Source organism: Ostrinia furnacalis, unplaced genomic scaffold, assembly GCF_004193835.3.
Source record: "Ostrinia furnacalis isolate ACB-3 unplaced genomic scaffold, ASM419383v2 OfSCF6976, whole genome shotgun sequence".
Classification (NCBI taxonomy): domain Eukaryota; kingdom Metazoa; phylum Arthropoda; class Insecta; order Lepidoptera; family Crambidae; genus Ostrinia; species Ostrinia furnacalis.
In genome coordinates, this window is record NW_021137215.1 from 131,855 (window position 1) to 150,585 (window position 18,731).

At 38.9% G+C, this 18,731-nt stretch overlaps 1 protein-coding gene across 1 annotated transcript; it reads left to right on the forward strand.

The window, feature by feature from the left end:
* The first annotated feature begins 13,471 nt into the window (after positions 1-13,471).
* On the forward strand, positions 13,472-15,024 carry cbt (Kruppel like transcription factor cabut). The gene is made up of 2 exons (XM_028318675.1): positions 13,472-13,676; positions 13,922-15,024. Exons 1-2 carry the CDS (start codon positions 13,608-13,610, stop codon positions 14,873-14,875), a joined length of 1,023 nt encoding a protein of 340 aa, XP_028174476.1. The 5' UTR covers positions 13,472-13,607; the 3' UTR covers positions 14,876-15,024.
* Positions 15,025-18,731: the final 3,707 nt, after the last annotated feature.

Consider the following 18,731-nt stretch of genomic DNA (forward strand, 5'->3'; position numbering starts at 1 on the left):
CCGCCACTTTGATTCGTCCGTGATGGACTCGTAAATACAGATTAAAAACCTCGACTAAGATCGAACTGTATGTTTTTAAATCAACAACACGATTTCTAGAACGCGCAATTCGAATATTTGAAAACAAACAATATAATTGACGCACTTTTTAAAAGCTGTCAAACTCTCAAAGATTTTGTATGGCAATACAAGCTGATGACGTCACTATTAGTAAAATCAATTGAAACACTTTTTATAATTTGAAAAAAATCAATTACTATAAAACATACATAAATATTACAATGGTTTATTAACAATATGGAAAATATATTTTTAAATAAAAAATATTTCTACCATTTGCCGGTTTGTCCTTAAATAAGTAATTTTCTCCTAGAAAAGCTGCAAATTGCAGTGTAATCGGTGTTTTAAAAGACTGTTTTAAAACTACGATTACGACTATTTGAAAATCTCTGAGATGGCTTAACCGATTTTGACAGGACTTTTCTAGACAAATACCTGATACAAAAAGAAGTAACTTTGTCTACTTTTATCTTAGGAAAAATTTGGGCTACAGGCCAAAAAGTTGTAATCCATAAAATTGTGAATAAATCCATGACAGACCGATGTACACGCAAGCAAATCCGCGGGCAAAAACAGTTATCAAAATGATTGACAATGTGAGGAAAAGATAAATTAAAATTAAACTATGTCCCATGCCTAATGTATTATCTACACAGGTATTTATTACGACAACATTATGGAATTTCACACTTTTTGTCACAATGTTGAAGGTTTAAAAATACATCTAAGTATGTTTCCTATGGGTTATGACTTAATCGAAAATTCAGTTTTCGCTTTTTGATGAATTTGATATTTAAAAAATCTGTTTTTATATGATAGCAATCGATTTATTGTTGCATGAAACGTGCTGAATCTTACAAATGAGAAATTAATAAATTACCAAGTAGCCAGTTAATTTAAAAATCTATTCATAGTGACATTATTATTTACATCAGTTTCAATCAATCAAATATCCTAAAAATAATATACCAAACATATTGTATCTATTTAAATTAATTTTCGACCATTTGATAGTTTTTACAAAAATTACATATTACAAACATATGTACTACATAATGTTTATTTATTTATTAATTTATCTAACCGGTTGAACGGGTCAAGAAACTACTTACTAAGTACAAAAATACAAAATATCATTCAAGTGACATGTCACAACTTACACAAATAACTTTCTTTCTCTGTTGACAACATATTTGTTGACATATAACCTCTGAGAAGGCAGGATAAAGATTTTTATAATTACTTTGGTTCGTGATTGATAACGTTCTTATACCAATAGAAATAGGGTTTATTTCATCTGTGAGATTGTTGTGTTGTTAGTGTCAACTTTATCAACTTTTGGTCTACCCACGTTTTAGTGGTAAAAGTTTTGGACATAGTTTTTACTCACTAACATAACTGTTGTCTAATCTTATAAAACAAAATATATTTGCATACTGGACATTGATTAATTATATTTGTATTAATGAGTAAATCAATAAAATCTTAAATACAACTTAACATAAGATAATGTTTTGTTGTTAACAAATTGATATTTACTAACTTAACTATCAACTCATTAAAATTTTTCGATCTCATAAAAAAATACAGAAATTTTTCCGCAAATCTGCCAGAAAGTTTAGCAAACTTACAACCTGTTAATCAAAAACTTCGTAACTTCGAAAAAGTTCAATTTTCACACTGAAAACTTTGCCAAAACTCATAAATTCCCTCCAATCATCCCTCAACCTTATTTCTAGTGTAAAATTGTCCCATTTACTCACGTTTTAGCGGCTTAGGGTTGCTCTGTTTTCTCCGGGACATGTCCTAACCTCGACACATCACAGTCACAACACTCGCGGGCGGGCGGCGCGCTCGCTTCGCGCGGCAGTCGGCGCGGGACTGAGGCGGGTCGGCGCTGGGCGGGGCGACAGCCCGCCCATTGCCCCACTACCGGCGTACACGCGGCGAAGCCTGATTTTCTTACATGGCGGTATGTGGCGCGGTTTTCTTTTGTATATAGATGATAGTGCTATGGCAATATTTTTTTGGAAAGTATGGTTTTGTAGTGATATTTGTTAGGAATTTAGTTTGCATTTGAAGGAAAAATATTTTGTAATTAAAAACATTTTTTTTTTCGTAACCTATTCTTTTTTTTCAATGTTCAATATTAATAAACATTTTAATTTTAAATCCCGTTTTGCATCAGCGTGCATCTATACAAAATATTCGGTAAACAATAAAATATAATGCAAATGATACAAAAAAAAACAAGGAAAATAAGGTATTTTAAGGTTATGTTTACTCGCCTTTAGATGTACTCGTATCAAGAAATACTCGAAGGAAAATCCTGATAGAATGCACTAAACAAAAACAGAAAATAGTCGCGAGTAACATTAAACTCGTATAAATTGCAAAAGTAAACTGCAGACTGACCAAAATAAACACATTCTGTTTTTTACTGACTGACAGATCATGCACTTTGTTCTGAATTGAACCAAGATTTTGAAACATCAAGTGGCAAAAATCAAAAACTATCTAACTGAGCGGCGCAGTGGGCCACAAATTTTGTTCTTGTTGTGTTATTTTTTTATTATTTATAAATGATGCTTACTGTGTTAATAAAGTCTTATTCTATTCTAACAACCCAGCATTGATAGTAGCGCCCTTCCGATATGTCACAATTTTAAGGTTGTCCAACGTGGCAATAATGGGAACTAATAATCCAGGGTTGATAGATGCGCCCTCCTTGTTTGCTACTTGCGTTTGCCCATGGTTTCGCCGTATTTCGGTCTGTAGAATTACTCAAGGCTAGTTAAAATGTAACATTAGCGGGAATGTAAAGCGACATTCATTCCCATCCCACTTGGTCCCATTTTGTATCTCGTCTCACTTAAAACTTGAAAATGGCACAGATCAAGTCGGACTCGACGTGTATTGCCAACATCAAAAAAAAAGAAGAAGAAGTAAATGTAACATGGTGTTTTTTTAAATCTGTCCAATATTTTTTTAGTTTATTCGTTGCTCACATACAAAAATATTAATCTTTTCTTTTTATCATATTTACTATGTGCAAACTGAGGATGGATGGATGTTTGTTACTTTTTCACGCGAAAACAGCTACTTAAACTGAATTTGATTTTACTTTAATCTACTTACATGACCTCGGACAAACAAACTTTATTATCTATCCGTTTATTTTCGGTTCTCTTCCTGTTACCTAAGTAGGTACATTAAATTATTGAACGGAATTTTCCTAACGCATACAGTACCTACAGCAGCAAATCAAGCTAAACACTGCGGCATATTAATATCGTTGTACTAGGGGCTATTTAAAAACTAAATTATACAGAGTGATTTTGTTATCGTTATCTATCCAAATTTTTAGGAGCGACTCAGAATCAGTAACGTAATCGATTTACGTAAAAAAAACATGTTTTTTCATATTCTTGATTATTTTTATCCGCTGCGCGCGGTTTCAAAATTGTCATCATCATCATCATCATTTCAGCCATAGGACGTCCACTGCTGAACATAGGCCTCCCCCAATGCTTTCCACGTTGATCGATTGGTAGCGGCCTGCGTCCAGTGCTTCCCTGCTACCTTTACGATGTCGTCGGTCCACCTTGTAGGTGGACGTCCCAAGCTGCGTTTTCCGGTATGCGGCCTCCATTTCAGAACCTTGCTGCCCCATCGTCCGTCAGTTCTGCGTACTATGTGCCCTGCCCATTGCCACTTCAGCTTGCTAATCCGTCGGGCTATGTCAGCGAGTTTAGTTCGTTTACGGATTTCCTCATTTCTAATTTGATCTCGCAAAGAAATACCAAACCAAGCATAGCCCTCTCCATAGCACGCTGTGTAACAACTTTGTGAGAGGCCACGTTTCAGAGCCATAAGTTATCACTGGTAACACACACTGGTTGTAGACTTTCGTCTTCAGGCACTGAGGTATTTTGGACGAAAATATGTTGCGTAGTTTCCTGAACGCTGCCCAGCCGAGTTGGATTCAACGATTGACCTCCTTCTTGAAATTGGACCTACTTAGCTGAATCGTTTGTCCGAGGTAGACATACTTGTCAACAATCTGGAGAATTGAGCTCCCAACTGAAACTGGATAGGGCGCAACATGGACATTCGACATAAGCTTCGTTTTGTCCATATTCATCCTCCTTCGACCAGGTAGTCCACCTGTTGGGAGACTCGATTAAGGTCTCCGAGCATTGTGCCGAGGTCTTCAAGCGATTCCGCCATGACCACAATATCGTCAGCAAACCGAAGATGAGTGATGTACTCGCTAATGGCGAGTATCCTTTCTATGAGTTTGAAAGCGTCTTCCAATGCAGTGGTGAACAGTTTCGGAGATATAACATCTCCCTGCCTAACGCCTCGCTGCAGAAGAATAAATAAATAAATATTATTGGACATTTTACACTTCGCTTCTAGTCTCAAACCAGGAATCGCCCTAGTGCTCTGCTCCTGTACGCGGACCAACATGGTGGCGTTTTTGTACAAGAAATTCAGTACCTCAATATACCGATAGTCAATACGGCACCGCTGGAGAGACTGTAGCACTGTCCAAGTATCGATCGAATCGAAGGCCTTCTCACAGGACGTCCACCCACAAGGTGGACCGATGACATCATAAAAGTAGCAGTGAAGCGCTGGACGCAGTCCGCTACCAATCGATCAACATGGAAAGCATTGGGGGAGGCCTATGTTCAGCAGTGGACGTCATATGGCTGAAATGATGATGATGATGAAAGAAGAATTTACACATGCTTTTTTATTCGTGAAAAAAATATTAGTTTTACCGGGCGAACGAATACCGCATTTAGCCTCATGATTGGGACATTGTAAGCGATTTGTGGTTTATCTTCCTACTCCAACCACCCCAGATCCCTCCAGAAAGTAAGCAGCCTGTCTAGGCTGCCAAAGAGACTATAATCAGATATGTTGAGTGTCATGTTATTGTTAAAGAGCAGCTGGCCTATGCCTAAGCTGTCTTTTTAAATTACGTGGTTTCTTTTTAGCCTTTTAACCACGTTGTCATTCTCCAGTAATCCATAGGCAATGGGAGAATTTGAGCCCGTTGTTTTGCTACGCTTCTGCACTCCATGAGCACATGCTGCGGTGTTTTTTCTGCCTCCATGCATCCTCTGCACAGTGGGCTGTCTGTAACACTTATGACGTATCTTTTTCGTGACGTATCAAATATGTGGCAAATCGACAATAACCCCTTCTATCAGAGATCAGACTAATCGATGATATAATTTAATTTGTTTTTCTTTAATTTTGTGTTACATAAATAACTAAAATACATGCATTATAAATTAAATGAACTAGCACAAGGAGGAAAATACATAATAGATTGTGTTGTTAGTTATGTTAGATATAAATTAAATGACACGTGTAAATAAATAGGTGCAAATTAATACACACTTATAAATAACTAATATAAGTTCATACTTAAATAGAGGGCTATGCTCGGTGTTTCTTTACGATATCGAATCAGAAATGAGGAGATCCGTAAACGAACTAAAGTCGCTGACATAGCCCGACGGATTAGCAAGCTGAAGTGGCAATGGGCAGGGCACATAGTACGCAGAACTGACGGCCGATGGGGCAGCAAGGTTCAGGAATGGAGGCCGCGTACCGGAAAACGCAGCGTGGGACGTCCACCCACAAGGTGGACCGACGACCTGATAAAGGTAGCAGGAAGGCCCTGGATACAGGCCGCTACCAACCGTGCGATGTGGAAGTCATTGGAGGAGGCCTATGTTCAGCAGTGGACGTCCTATGGTTGAAATGATTATGATGACTTAAATAGAAACTTAGCACGCTCAAGCTGAAAATCTCAATTTAGAAACTGAAGTTTAAAAACAAACACTAGTGATGTGACCACAGTCACTACAATAAAGATAAATTTTAGCTGCTGATTTTTTATTGTTCTGATCAGATTTTTGGTATGACATTCTTAGTCTTATTATGTATTTTTAGCGGCATTCAAAGTACATACATATTATAACATTATTGCTATGTTTTATCATCAAAGAAATAAAAACGGCTCAAAACATGATCAGCAATTTTGTAAAAACTCGTACCTCTACTATATTTGTCATAAAAATCTTGCAACTCACGAATGCGAGTGAGCTTTACTTATTATGTGTACGTGTACATGCACATAACGATAGTGTAATGTCTGTCATACTTTTGAAAAACGAACAGTAGCGAGCCACTACACATGTAAAGCTCACTCGCCTTCGTGAATTGCAACAACTATTAAAGCTATTAAAATTATGTTTAAAAAGCAATAAACGTTTTTATTATTATGTTTGTACTCTTTGGAGCTCACGGGTCAAAAGTGGTCCGGTCCTTTATAAGGCTTGCGTGGGGATACAGATCCAACACGTATATTATTATTATCTCTTTATTCAATTTCCTTCTTATTTTTAATATTTTTTTACAATGTAAATTATAAAAAAACTAAAAATACATTATAAAAAAATTTCTTAAAAATAGTTAATCCGCTGGTAGCGGAGCAGGGCCCAAGCTACCGGTGGTCAGGGTCACAGGCTGAGGAACCTCCGGACAATGCGTGCCGTGCTGTGGATCACCGCCTTTTGAATCTGACCCTTGAGCCAATCATCTAGCGAGAGCTTCTTTAGATGTTGGTCGAAGCTCTTCGCTATTAGCCCGTTCGCCGAGACAACTATCGGGACAATGATCGTCGAGTCATTATTATTATTATTATTTATACCTTCATTTTGCAATCAATAATTTTAGTTAACTCATCGTCAATGTCTTAACATTTTAACAGATAAAAGAAAATGCTGCTGAAAAACAGCTGCTTCTTCTCAGCAATGGCCTATACTTACAGTCGCGAAGGAGTGGTAGGGTTAAAATCAACCTGAAATGTATAACAAAGCTTTATTTAAAGCCTATTGAATAAAAATAAGTCCTCTATGACTTTCATCTACTTTAATTACCCATCTGTATAGTTCTTGCAACTCACGAAGGCGAGTGGGCTTTAATTGTGTACATGCACATAACGATAGTGTAATGTCTGTCAAAACTTTGAAAAAACGACTGCAATAGATGACCCACGCTGAACTGTCCCACCAAACTCAATGACAGGGGGCGCTACCATCGTTCAACTTTATGGGGTTTCCAACGATCCGGTATTGACGGTGGCGCCCCACTGTCAATGTCATGCATAGGACAGTTCAGTGTGCCTACCATGAGTTTACGTTAGGTGAGCTCGCTAGCGAATACGTCAAAAAATTCTATGAAGATTTTATTTCTTGAAAGTAGCCACTAGGGGCGCTGCACAATATGTCATACATTTAAATGTCATTTATTTACTCAGTCGCTAGCGAGCACACCTAACGTAAACTCATGGTAGGCACACAGTATTTTGGAACTATACTATTCGTTTTTAGCCACCACATATGAAAAGTTCACTCGCCTTCGTGAATTGCAACAATTACTTAGAATTATTAATTGTTGGACATCTGTTGCATTTATTAATATCATCAGTGTAAATTACAAATACGGCAACGAATTTATTATTTAGTCATAAATAAGTACATTCATTGTTAACATTAACTAATTAAAATTATTCTTATTAAAAAATTGAGTTTTGTTAGAGCTAGATGCTATCAGAATGGTATCTAAGAAAAGACTTCAACGAGTCACGGCTCATTATTTAACAGCCAATTTTTCATTAAAAGAAAACCAACACATTAGTGGATCTGTACCTTATAATTATTACTTTTATGATCTTTTAAAATAATTATAATGATAATAAGTACACATTTTTTACTCGTACCACTTTTAAATGAACGGCGAAATGACAAAATCTCAATTTCACCTCTCGTCTAATTTATTTCAGTAGTATTTGTTTATTTCAATACATTTTATAACTCTTTATTAAAACAATAATTATTATTAACTGACTTGTACTTCTATAAAGTAAATAATGTTTCTCGTACATTAAATCTATGTACCTATATGGCTTTGAGTGATTTTCATTGTATTTATTCTTAGACATAATAATAAAATTTTACATGACCTTATGGTACACCTTACAAAAAACCTTCAAGTTTAAACAAAAAGAAACATAATTGGACTTTGGTTTTCAGACATATCTCTATATAATATTATATTGTTTTAAAAATTCATGGTAACTAACATTCTAATGGCTATGTATAATATGTTAGCTACTATTTTATTTCATTTTTTTCCTATTTTTTTTTTTCGTAGCACCACAGAATAATAATTTACTAAATATACTTACTTTACTAAATATAATTTCAATCTCGTCAATAATATGAGTATGCTACGTCCTAATACTATCGACTTTTGAACAAAACGGATAATAAAGCAAAATATTAACTTTTTTGTTTGCTAAAAAATATTTATGCCTACTAAGAAACGGCAATATTTCGGCACTACGAAAGATCTACGAACTACTACGAATCCAGCTACGAGTGTTCCTGTAGCGAATCTAAATAAAATAACCCCGTAGCGCCACCTATACAAAGGCTTTTAAACCAACACTTTTCCTTTAACTTGCTATCTGCCCCACCATTTTCAGTAAACATTGTAATATGTGATACATACTGGATCCAATAGGTGGCGCTATAAGAAGTGTACAATATTAGGAACCACACTGAAACTGTAGTTATGAATCGTTTCAACAGATGGCGCTGGCAGTCCAAAAAGTAGAGCACAATTTTCTAGCTCTACATTTTTGTCTTACTGTGCTCGTAGTTCACATAGATAAACTGACAAGGAAGTTTCAAATAATTTGTAGGTACTTACCTAGTACGTACTTATTTTGAACTATATTTCCAACTTTTATTTAATTCTTATTGAGCTTATTAATATAGTTTCAAGGTAAATGTAGTCCTTTTAAAAATAATGCCACACGGCGACTAATACTTACAGAAACATACCGAAGCCATCTCAATGGTGACGGTAGTCGTTTATAGCGACCTTCCACCTACACTGCAACTATTTTCAGTTCCTATGTCGAATGATCTCAGAAAATCAGTACCTCTAGTAGGAAAAACTTTCGAGTTCGTTTCGTTGCGTATTCAAAGTGTCATCGAAAAATTTTGTATGAAAAATTAAACAGCGCCCCCTAGGGCGGCTATAATATAGGGGGCGCTGTTTAATTTTTCATACAAAATTTTTCGATGACACTTTGAATACGCAACGAAACGAACTCGAAAGTTTTTCGTACTAGAGGTACAGAATACGTAAGGACACGCGTTACAGTAAAGTTCATCTAAATTGAAATTGTTGTTTGGCAATAGCGTCAGTCTCCCAAAACAAGCTTAAAAAATACTTACGTTCAGATTTTCAGTAATGGTTATTATAGGGATGGTACCTACCCCTTTATTACTCTCATTCACTAGGTGGACCGACGATCTGGTGAAGGTCGCGGGAGGTACCTGGATGCAAGCGGCGCAGGACCGGTCTTTGTGGAAATCCTTGGGGGAGGCCTTTGTCCAGCAGTGGACGTCTTTCGGCTGAAACGAACGAACGAACGAACCCCTTTATTAACGTAATTCTTCTTCGAACTCTTCTGATTACTTTTATTGCGGGTCCAATGACAGTTTAACTTTCTCCTGGGACAAACTCGACCTTCACTGGTTGGGTTTTTATTGGCGATCAAGCTGTAGATCCTGGCTACACAGGAGTTGCAGGGGTGGGAACTTTAGTCTCGTCATTATAATAAATAATTATCATTACCTGCAATATGTATGTATTGTAAGTAAACAGGTATGCGGATATTTTGCAACTCTACCTGGTCACGTAATTACGCAATTTATTCATATGTGTAACACTATCAGATGCCAATGACATTATAATGATAGTTTAATGATGCATTTATCATACCATTTGTACTGCATTACACAATGCCAAATGTAAAATATTACGAGTAGAAGCAACCTCCCACAATAGACAGGGTCATGAGTTTGATCCCTGACCTGTTTCATTTGGAACTTGACTAAAAAGTCTATTATAAAATTATTGTACCTACTAAAAATATATTTTTCCTGCCTCTCGTTCCCATCTCTGTAGCTCCTGTGGGTAGGATCAAGAACTCTACTGGTAATAAAAACACAACCTATGAAGGTCAAGTTAATCTATTGAAAAATATTCAAACACTTGTGTGTTAAAATTAAGGAAAATAATCCGACTGAAAAGTTTAAAATACTACAAAACAAAACAAAATAATTAATCATTTACTCATAATTTGACATACAAGTTGACCTACCTGAACATGTTTACCTGGCAGGTTCATTAAAAGGATAATATTATTAAAAAACAAACGCGAAACTTAAAACAAACGACTACTTCAATGTTGACGATCGATTGGCGATGAGTAACCACTACGTCACACGCGGAGGCGCGGGCGCATCGTAGTACACACCGCACACAGACGCGCGGGTTCAATGTACGTGACGCATGTATGGCGCAAGTGATAGGGGGAAGCGGGGAAGTGAGCGGGTGGAGTGGGCGTGGTTAGAGAATGAAAATAGAAACAAAGGCATGATTAACTAAGGTTTTAGTTAATTTTACCATAATAATAACGTGTACCAGACTAAGCCTAAGGCACCTCTCGTTTTCATCGCTGCTACTTCTATGTAGCCAGGTTCTAGCTCAACCGCCAATAAAAACCCAACCAATGAAGGTCAAGATGGGGAATATTTATTGTATACCAGAGTGATTCACTATAGAGTTAACTTGACTTTTAGACTTTTCCTTTTAAAATCCTTGAAAATTCGTATTTTTTTTTTGATTTTATAAAAAAATATTGTCATTCATAAAGAATATTAAACTGATTAATAGTGTTATTTATTTAAACAACTTCAAACATTATCATTAATTTGTACAAATAATATTTTATCCCTCATTGAAATCATCTTCACAATGTTTCTGCTTACCAAAAACGCTTCCGCTTACCCCACCGCTGCCGCCTATGCCTCGCACCAGCGGCGATCACGCCTCGGTCTCGTGCTCACTTTCCCGCCGCGCTGCGTTACTCATCGACACCGACACACTTCGGGTGACTGTATGCACGCTCGAGAGGTGTGTGGACACGAAAGTGACTCTTACAACTATGTTCGCACATTTTAATCATTATATAGGTTGATTTTAAGATTTTTTTTTTAGTATTTGAGGATATTCTTATGATTTCCTTTATCATGTAAAATCTACAGAATATGAGTACTCACTCTACATATTATTATGTCAATACATTTCTTCACACTTTGAGCTTGTAGTTATACACGCTCGAGAGGTATGTGGACTCAAAAGTGACTCTTACAACTACGTTTGCGATTTTAATCATTATTCTAAGGCTAGTTGATGATTTTTTGTGACAGCCTTTACGTCTGGTCTAACGTCTTACAGGCCATAGGAACTGACTCTACATATTATACATTTCATCACACAACGGGCGACTGTTATTATGCACTCAAAAGGTGTGTTGTTGACTCTAAAGTGACTCTTACAACTATGTTTGCACATTTCAATCATTATTTAATGATGTTGTTTTGAAGCAGTTGAGGATAGATAGAAAGATTAAACTGCTCTTGACACCAAAACAAAAGAAAGAAATAAGTACACAAAAGAAACGTCACAATTTAGGCAGACTTATTGCTATGAAGCTTTTTTACTGTCTGGTCTAATGTCTACAGTATAATAGCGAGTATTCATTGAAGAAAAACTTACCTAATTCTTTTATACGAAGTGCTAGAAAAATCTCGTTCAAGGTTTGGTTATTTCCATTCGTTTATCATATTTGTATGGTAGGCAATCTGTTTAACAACGTAATATTGATTTAATTGTTTTTGTGTTTATAACGTATCGCTTCACAGTCACGGAGCCATTAATGATAAGTATTCAGAAACGTCTTTATTTCGAAATGGAACTTTGTAAGAAAAACATGAGTGTCCTGTGTTCAACTAACAAAATATAAATAAATAAATACTTTTACTCTACCTGTAAAGAATAAACGAGAACAAACAATTATAATAAACAAGGCTCAACAACAAAAATATAAATTAATAGTTACTTCTACTATTCGTTCGTTCGGGTCAGTCAAAAGACGTCCACTGCTGGGCAAAAACCTCTCCCAAGGACTTCCACAAAGACCAGGAAAAAATACTGCTAAATACTTGCAAAGAATTTACGAGAACTTTTGAGTATTACCGACTCTACATTATTCTGTCGAGAGCGACGAAACAAGCACACTAAATAAGGTGTGAACGCTCGACTGAGGTCAGTTCGCGAATACATTAACAGGCCCGTCTTTTATTTTGCAACCTACAAAATAGCAAGTGCACATCAGAATTCACATGTTTGTCGCTAAATGCACCCTATTACAAGTAGATAAGGTACCACACTGTGAAGCTTGATGAGCTGTCGTTCACGTGCATTTTGCATAACCTTACGTGGCTCTGTAGCTGTGGCTCAGTGTAGTGACCAAGTATAATGTTTATTGAAATCACTTATTTTTCAAAGGAAAGTTTCAGGGGTTTTCCTTATTTTTGAAACTTTTATGTTCATTGCTACGTTTCTTCGGCATTCTTTATCCTACGTGTTTGTTTATCTCAGAGAAAATGTGAACGCAAAACGTGTTTACGAACTCTTTGAGTGGAAATAAAATAATAATTAGATAAAGGAAAAATACGAAAGACCTGTTCTGTTTTATAATTAATCTGCGTCACTATCAACCTGGTACGTAAACCCATAATTTTACTCAGAGTTATTGGTAAATATTGATCGGCATCGATTGTCTGTCTGATGAAAAAGCGAAAGGGGATTATAATACGTCTTTTATTATTGTGAAATATAGAGTCCTTATGCATTGAGTCTAGTGCATTTGTTTTTAAGCTGTGTAACTAGTTGAAGGTTACCTTACACTTCTAAGTTCTTTATAAAAAAGTTAATAGGGCCCTACTTTTTCCAAACATTATACAAACAACATGAAAACCACTCATACATAACTTCATGACGCGAAATAATCAGGTGCAATCTAATCAGGACAAGGCTGCCACGACAAGTGACAAGTTTGTTGTGACTCTTCCACCAGTCCCCAACTGGTCCACTCAAAGGTCATCGACACACTGTCAAAATAGTAAAGCCGCTTGCAGACGAATGTCATCGATTGCTCGGCGTGCAGCGAGCGAGCGCGACCTTGCGCGCCCGCGCCCCTGCGACGTCACCGGGGGCGCGCCGCTGACGTCACGCCGGCCTCGCCGTCAGCCGCCGAGCACGTGAACACCACGCGCCGGCACGCGCTGGCTGCGTGATCAGGCGCGCGCCATTGGCCCGCGCGGCCGCGCCGCCCGCCGCCATTGGCCGCCGCGCCGCCCGCGCCCCGCGCCCACACATGCTTCGTGCCTCGAAGACCCGCGAAGCGGTTTATTCGGCTGCCGATCGCTGACCGAAGTGCACGGCTCCAACCCGCGGAGACGCGAACCCACAACAACAAGTTTTGTGAATTAAACAAGAAAGTTTTTTAGTTGAATGTTAATTTTGTAATCATAATGTCTACTCTTCTCGAAGTTTGCGGTCCTCTTTCGCCGCCATCGACCCCTCCGTTAATGGAAAACAAAGTGAGTGTCATCGACTTTTGTTTGTTTTTAAAATCGTAACTTTGGAAAAACTTTTGGAAATTAAATATTAGTTAATTTTAGCAGTCCTCTGATTAATTTTAGTGCAACGAAAATTCGGGAACGGATTTTACCGTGCCGTTTGTGCAATCGAAAGTCCGGTAAGAGCGCGGCGCGCGATCACGCAGCGCGCGCGTGCTCACCAGCCAGCGACCGTTCACTTACGTGCATCTGTCTTTGTCCCACAGGTCGAGTTACCTCTGAAGAAGGCTGCAGTGAAGCGCGCCCGGGAGTCGCCGCCGCTCGGGCTGGTGACTCCTCAGGCGTCGGACTCCGAGGGCGAGGAGGAGGTGGCCAAGCGGCAGCGCTGCGAGCTGGCGCGCCTGCTGCTCAGCACGCCGCCGCCGGAGCCCTGCGGCCGGCCCTCCGTCATCATGCGCGCGCACAAGGACGGCACCTGCAGCCCCGAGCCGCTGCCGCCGCCGCCGCCCGACATGAACATCCTGAAAACCCTCAAATTCAAAATGAACCGCGGCCACTCCTACTCGCAAGTTAAATACATGGCCAGCCAGGCGCAAGCGAAAACACCGGAACGCGTGCCCCCCGCGAGCCCGCCGACGCCGCCGTTGACCTGCGACGTGCCCTCACCCCAAGCCGAGGAGGCGCGAGTGCCCTCACCTCACGCGGAGTGCCAGCCTAAGCCGCAGCCGCGGGACGAGCAGCGCGTGCCTCAGGTTCCGCTGGCGGCGGCGCCGGGCTGGGTGCCGCTGGCGCCGCGCCCTTCGCCCGCCGTCATAGTGCCCAGTGCGCTGCTGCCCACCACCGCGCTGTGGCTGGTGGCCCCCGCGCCCGCCGCGAGACGCCGTCTATACGAGTGCTCGTACCCGGGATGCGGCAAGAATTACTTCAAGTCTTCCCACCTCAAGGCGCACGCGCGCACGCACACCGGCGAGCGGCCCTTCAGGTGCGCGTGGGAGGGCTGCGAGCGGCGCTTCTCGCGCTCGGACGAGCTGTCGCGCCACAAGCGCACGCACACGGGCGAGAAGAAGTTCGAGTGCGGCGTGTGCCGGCGCCGCTTCATGCGCTCCGACCACCTGGCCAAGCACGTCAAGCGCCACGCCAAGGAGCGCGCGCCCGCGCCCGTGCTGCGCCTGCTGCCGTCGCCGCCGGTGGTGCTGCCGGTGCAATCCATCGCGCATTAAACGCGCGACCCCCGACTGTGATTCAGATCTCAAGATCGTTATAGCTCTACTCATCTTTAAGACTGTCCTATCTTACTACTTAAGTAGTATACTAGTGTTAAGCCATTATGTTATGCTAAGAAGCAAATTAAAAAAGAGATTTATTACTACTTTGTTGTTTGATTTGTCACTGTATCACATTCTCACTACACCACCGTAATCACAAATAGACACATAACTATTTCACTTGGCACACTTGACCTACTCACTGGTTAGACACAATAAGGGGAATACCCCCAACACTAGCTCACACTGCACACTAGAAGGGTTGGACTTGGTCTCCCGGCTATCCTACCAGGGTCGGGGTCTGCAGACCATCGTGGAGCCGGCAGGCAGCCGCCGGCGACTGGCGGGCACCCGCCGCGCTGCCCGCGCTCGCCGCACGCTGATAACGCCTATTGCTACGAAACGCTCTTATCGTCACCCGTTATCGCTACGCTGAAAGCGTCTAAGACGTTATTCTAAGTCACTGAAGCAAAAACTTAGTTACAAGCTTCATACATCAACCATTCCACATAACTTTAGAACCTCTATTTCAGTACCTATCAAGTCATTCTAAGTTACCGTTTTGACCTTATTTCCATTACATAAGCTTAAGTTCTCCAAATACCAAAATAAACGCTGAAGTCGGTTGAATTCTAGGAGAATTTGTCGCTAAAATATGTACAAGAATAGAAGCTTCTAGTCGAATTTCTAGGTTAATGCTATTCTAGATAACATTTCCTTCCCAATCGATAGTCTGCAGTTTAATTTTACCAGCCACCGTGACAGCAGCGACGGAATTTCTTTGATTTTAAAGGTCACGAATAATAAAATGGCCTGATCTAAATGGAGACTTCTATTCTCCAATTGATTGCATCAGAATTTTTATAGAAAAATATAAAGCCAAACTTAAGGAACTATGTGGTAGTTCGTACTTAAACTCTTGTTTTTTTTACAACCCTGTAATCAACGATAAAGTTGTTTTGACTCTACATTCTTGCCTTGTTGCCACACAAGATTCCCAAAAAAAATCAATTAGATAATTTAACAGCTCATTGGCTAATGAACTATTGCACCACCAAACCATAATTTTGCTGTGCACAGCTTTTTTGTGTGCACACGTAGTGTGACGTGCAGCGACCACGCCTAGCACACACGGGCGGGCCGCCCGCCACGGGCCCGTCACACGCGTGGCACGTCGCGGCGTCGTGACTGCTACGTCACGCCGCTGAAAAACTTTCGTGCGATAACGCCGTTTCATGTTTAAATTGGGATTCGAACGCATTCGAATTTTGAAGGCCAAAAAATTCGAATTTTCAAGACCATTTTTTTATTCAATTACAACCTGCCAGAAGCAATCGTTTTTGCGCAAGATTTTATTTGTTGTGCATCTTTTTTAATGCAAATATCTTATTAATTTTATTTCAAAGAGGTTTTATAATTTTAAATTTTCCTAACATTGGCGAACTTATTTTTTCACAGTCATTGTGATTGTTCATTTATGTAACTTATAACCATTAAGTATACTCAATACGTTTATTGCTTCCATAATAGTAATATGTATGAATGAAGTAATGAAGAACAATGAGAAATAAATAAAGGCGCTATCTGCCTCGGATCGATGTCCCCTCGTAAATCTCTCTTGAGAATTGAAATACGTGACCCCACCCTCGTATTTCAATTAGTTGGGTTAGGTTAGTAATAATTTTCTCGGGTTCAATATCAACCGAGCGGTTGGGGTTTCTTTATTACCATAAATAATATACCAATAATATTTAGTAAAAATCTAAAAAAATGTTATATGATTTAGAACATAGATATAAATTTTTCTTTTGAGTCAAATTAATTTTAACTGAACCAAACCCTTAACTTCACAGTTAAGACACAGCGTGCGACATTGTGAATAATAATTATTTCATCATATAATTGTAGCGATTGTTATTATTGTGAAATCAATAAGCGGAAGAGATGTGTTGCTATGTGCCAGTTCATCGATAAATATTTTATAGCAACAATAAACTAACTCAAACGCCTATATTATTCTTCTCTACCTTGATCACACCTTCTTGGCCAAGTCAAGGCAAGATCAAAACCGCAATCTGCAATAAACCGTATTATTTACGAGTTAAGGTCTGCAAAACAATGCACAAACAACACAAGGACGCTAATAGACAATAGTTAGAAGTAAACCAGTACGGTCCAAGGTCATTTAGCAAATTAAAGTACAAACTTGATGCGTGTTTTAACTGTGTTAAAATATGTGGTTGCGGTTCGTGAATGACAGAAAAACAAATGTTGATAATGTAGAGTCTGTATTTCCCACCGTATATATTATAGTAGGTACTAGCTTTTGCCCACGGATTCGCCCGCACGAATTTCTGTCTGTCACGGAAGTATATTCCCTCCGCGTGTCCCTCTTTCAATAACCGGGGTAAAAATTACCCTATTTTTCCCTGACCCTGCATCTGTTCAGTGGTTTAACCGTGAAACTGTCTGTCACCACAGACACAGTAACTTTCGTATTTTGTACGATTTTCTTATACAAACAAAACTTTTTGGTAATGTCATAGAGCGGTTTATTTCTACAATATTCATATAATATTGCATAATTCTACAATCATATAAAATTTAACTTTATTATTGGATGTCGTTCCAAATCTTATCTAAACGGTTAGTTAGAGATTATGCTATTTGGGCATAAAGTTTCTATACTGATAATTCAGATATACAAATCGTGTGTCCACAGATAGGACGGTGTGAATTCAAACAAAGCAAAGATAAAGAAATAAAGATATCTCTACATTTGATAAAAATATATAACTATAGATGTTTTGAATACACTATAGCGAAAAATTATCATTTCGCTATCGCATGCAGTTAAAACATTATCTCATTGCAAACTATGTTTAAAGTTCTTAACGAGTGCGAATTTACACATCTTTTAAATGAGTAAATATGTAAGTAAGTATTCCTGCTAAAAATAACTGCTTTTCGATCGTTTTACTTTAAAAGTCTCTAATTTTATGAACGTAAGATTGAGTTTAACCCCCTAACTAATAAAAAGTTACACACGAGTTGAACAGTAGTTCGATAACTGTCAGTTTCTATCATTTCCACTAAACGGCACTGCTGTAAACAAGTGTTCAACGCACGTGTAACCCGTGTAATTAAGTAGGTAAGATTATAATTAATAACAAACACCGTAATGAGACTGATGTTATTCTGGCATTTAAACTGGTTCCAGGTAACCAACTCACTCGTAAACTGTAGGTAATATTTAACTTGTACATGCCATTAAATTAACTAAATTGAAACATCAAATAAAATAACCGAAATCTGTGTCACATATTTCAGCTTATTAATCTTCTCATATCTCAAAGGAGGTAAATCCTAATTTTGGAGCCAAATGGACGCAAGCAAGAATGATAAAATTGCACATCTTTTTGGCTTGGACTTAATGACTAATATTCATATTCTGCAATACCTGCATTTTTAATATAACCTGTCCTGAATTTTAGCAAGTATTTTGTCAGGAGTATGTACTTATTATACTTTTAGTGACCTACTAATAAAGTCTATGTAATCCTGTCAAAAACCAGGAAAAACATGGCGTCGCGACGCGGCGAGCAGGCCTCACAACCGCGGTTTCAGTGCACCGCGACCCAATCGGTCGGGCCTCAGTCGACTTTCGCGCCATTTTCCATGTCAATCGCCATTTTTCATGGTTAATTCATGACTTATAGTGAACACAGTCATATTTAGAATGTATGAATGTAAAGGTGTAAATCTATACTTCAGTAAATGCAATGGCAGACACTAAATTCTTAAACATTTT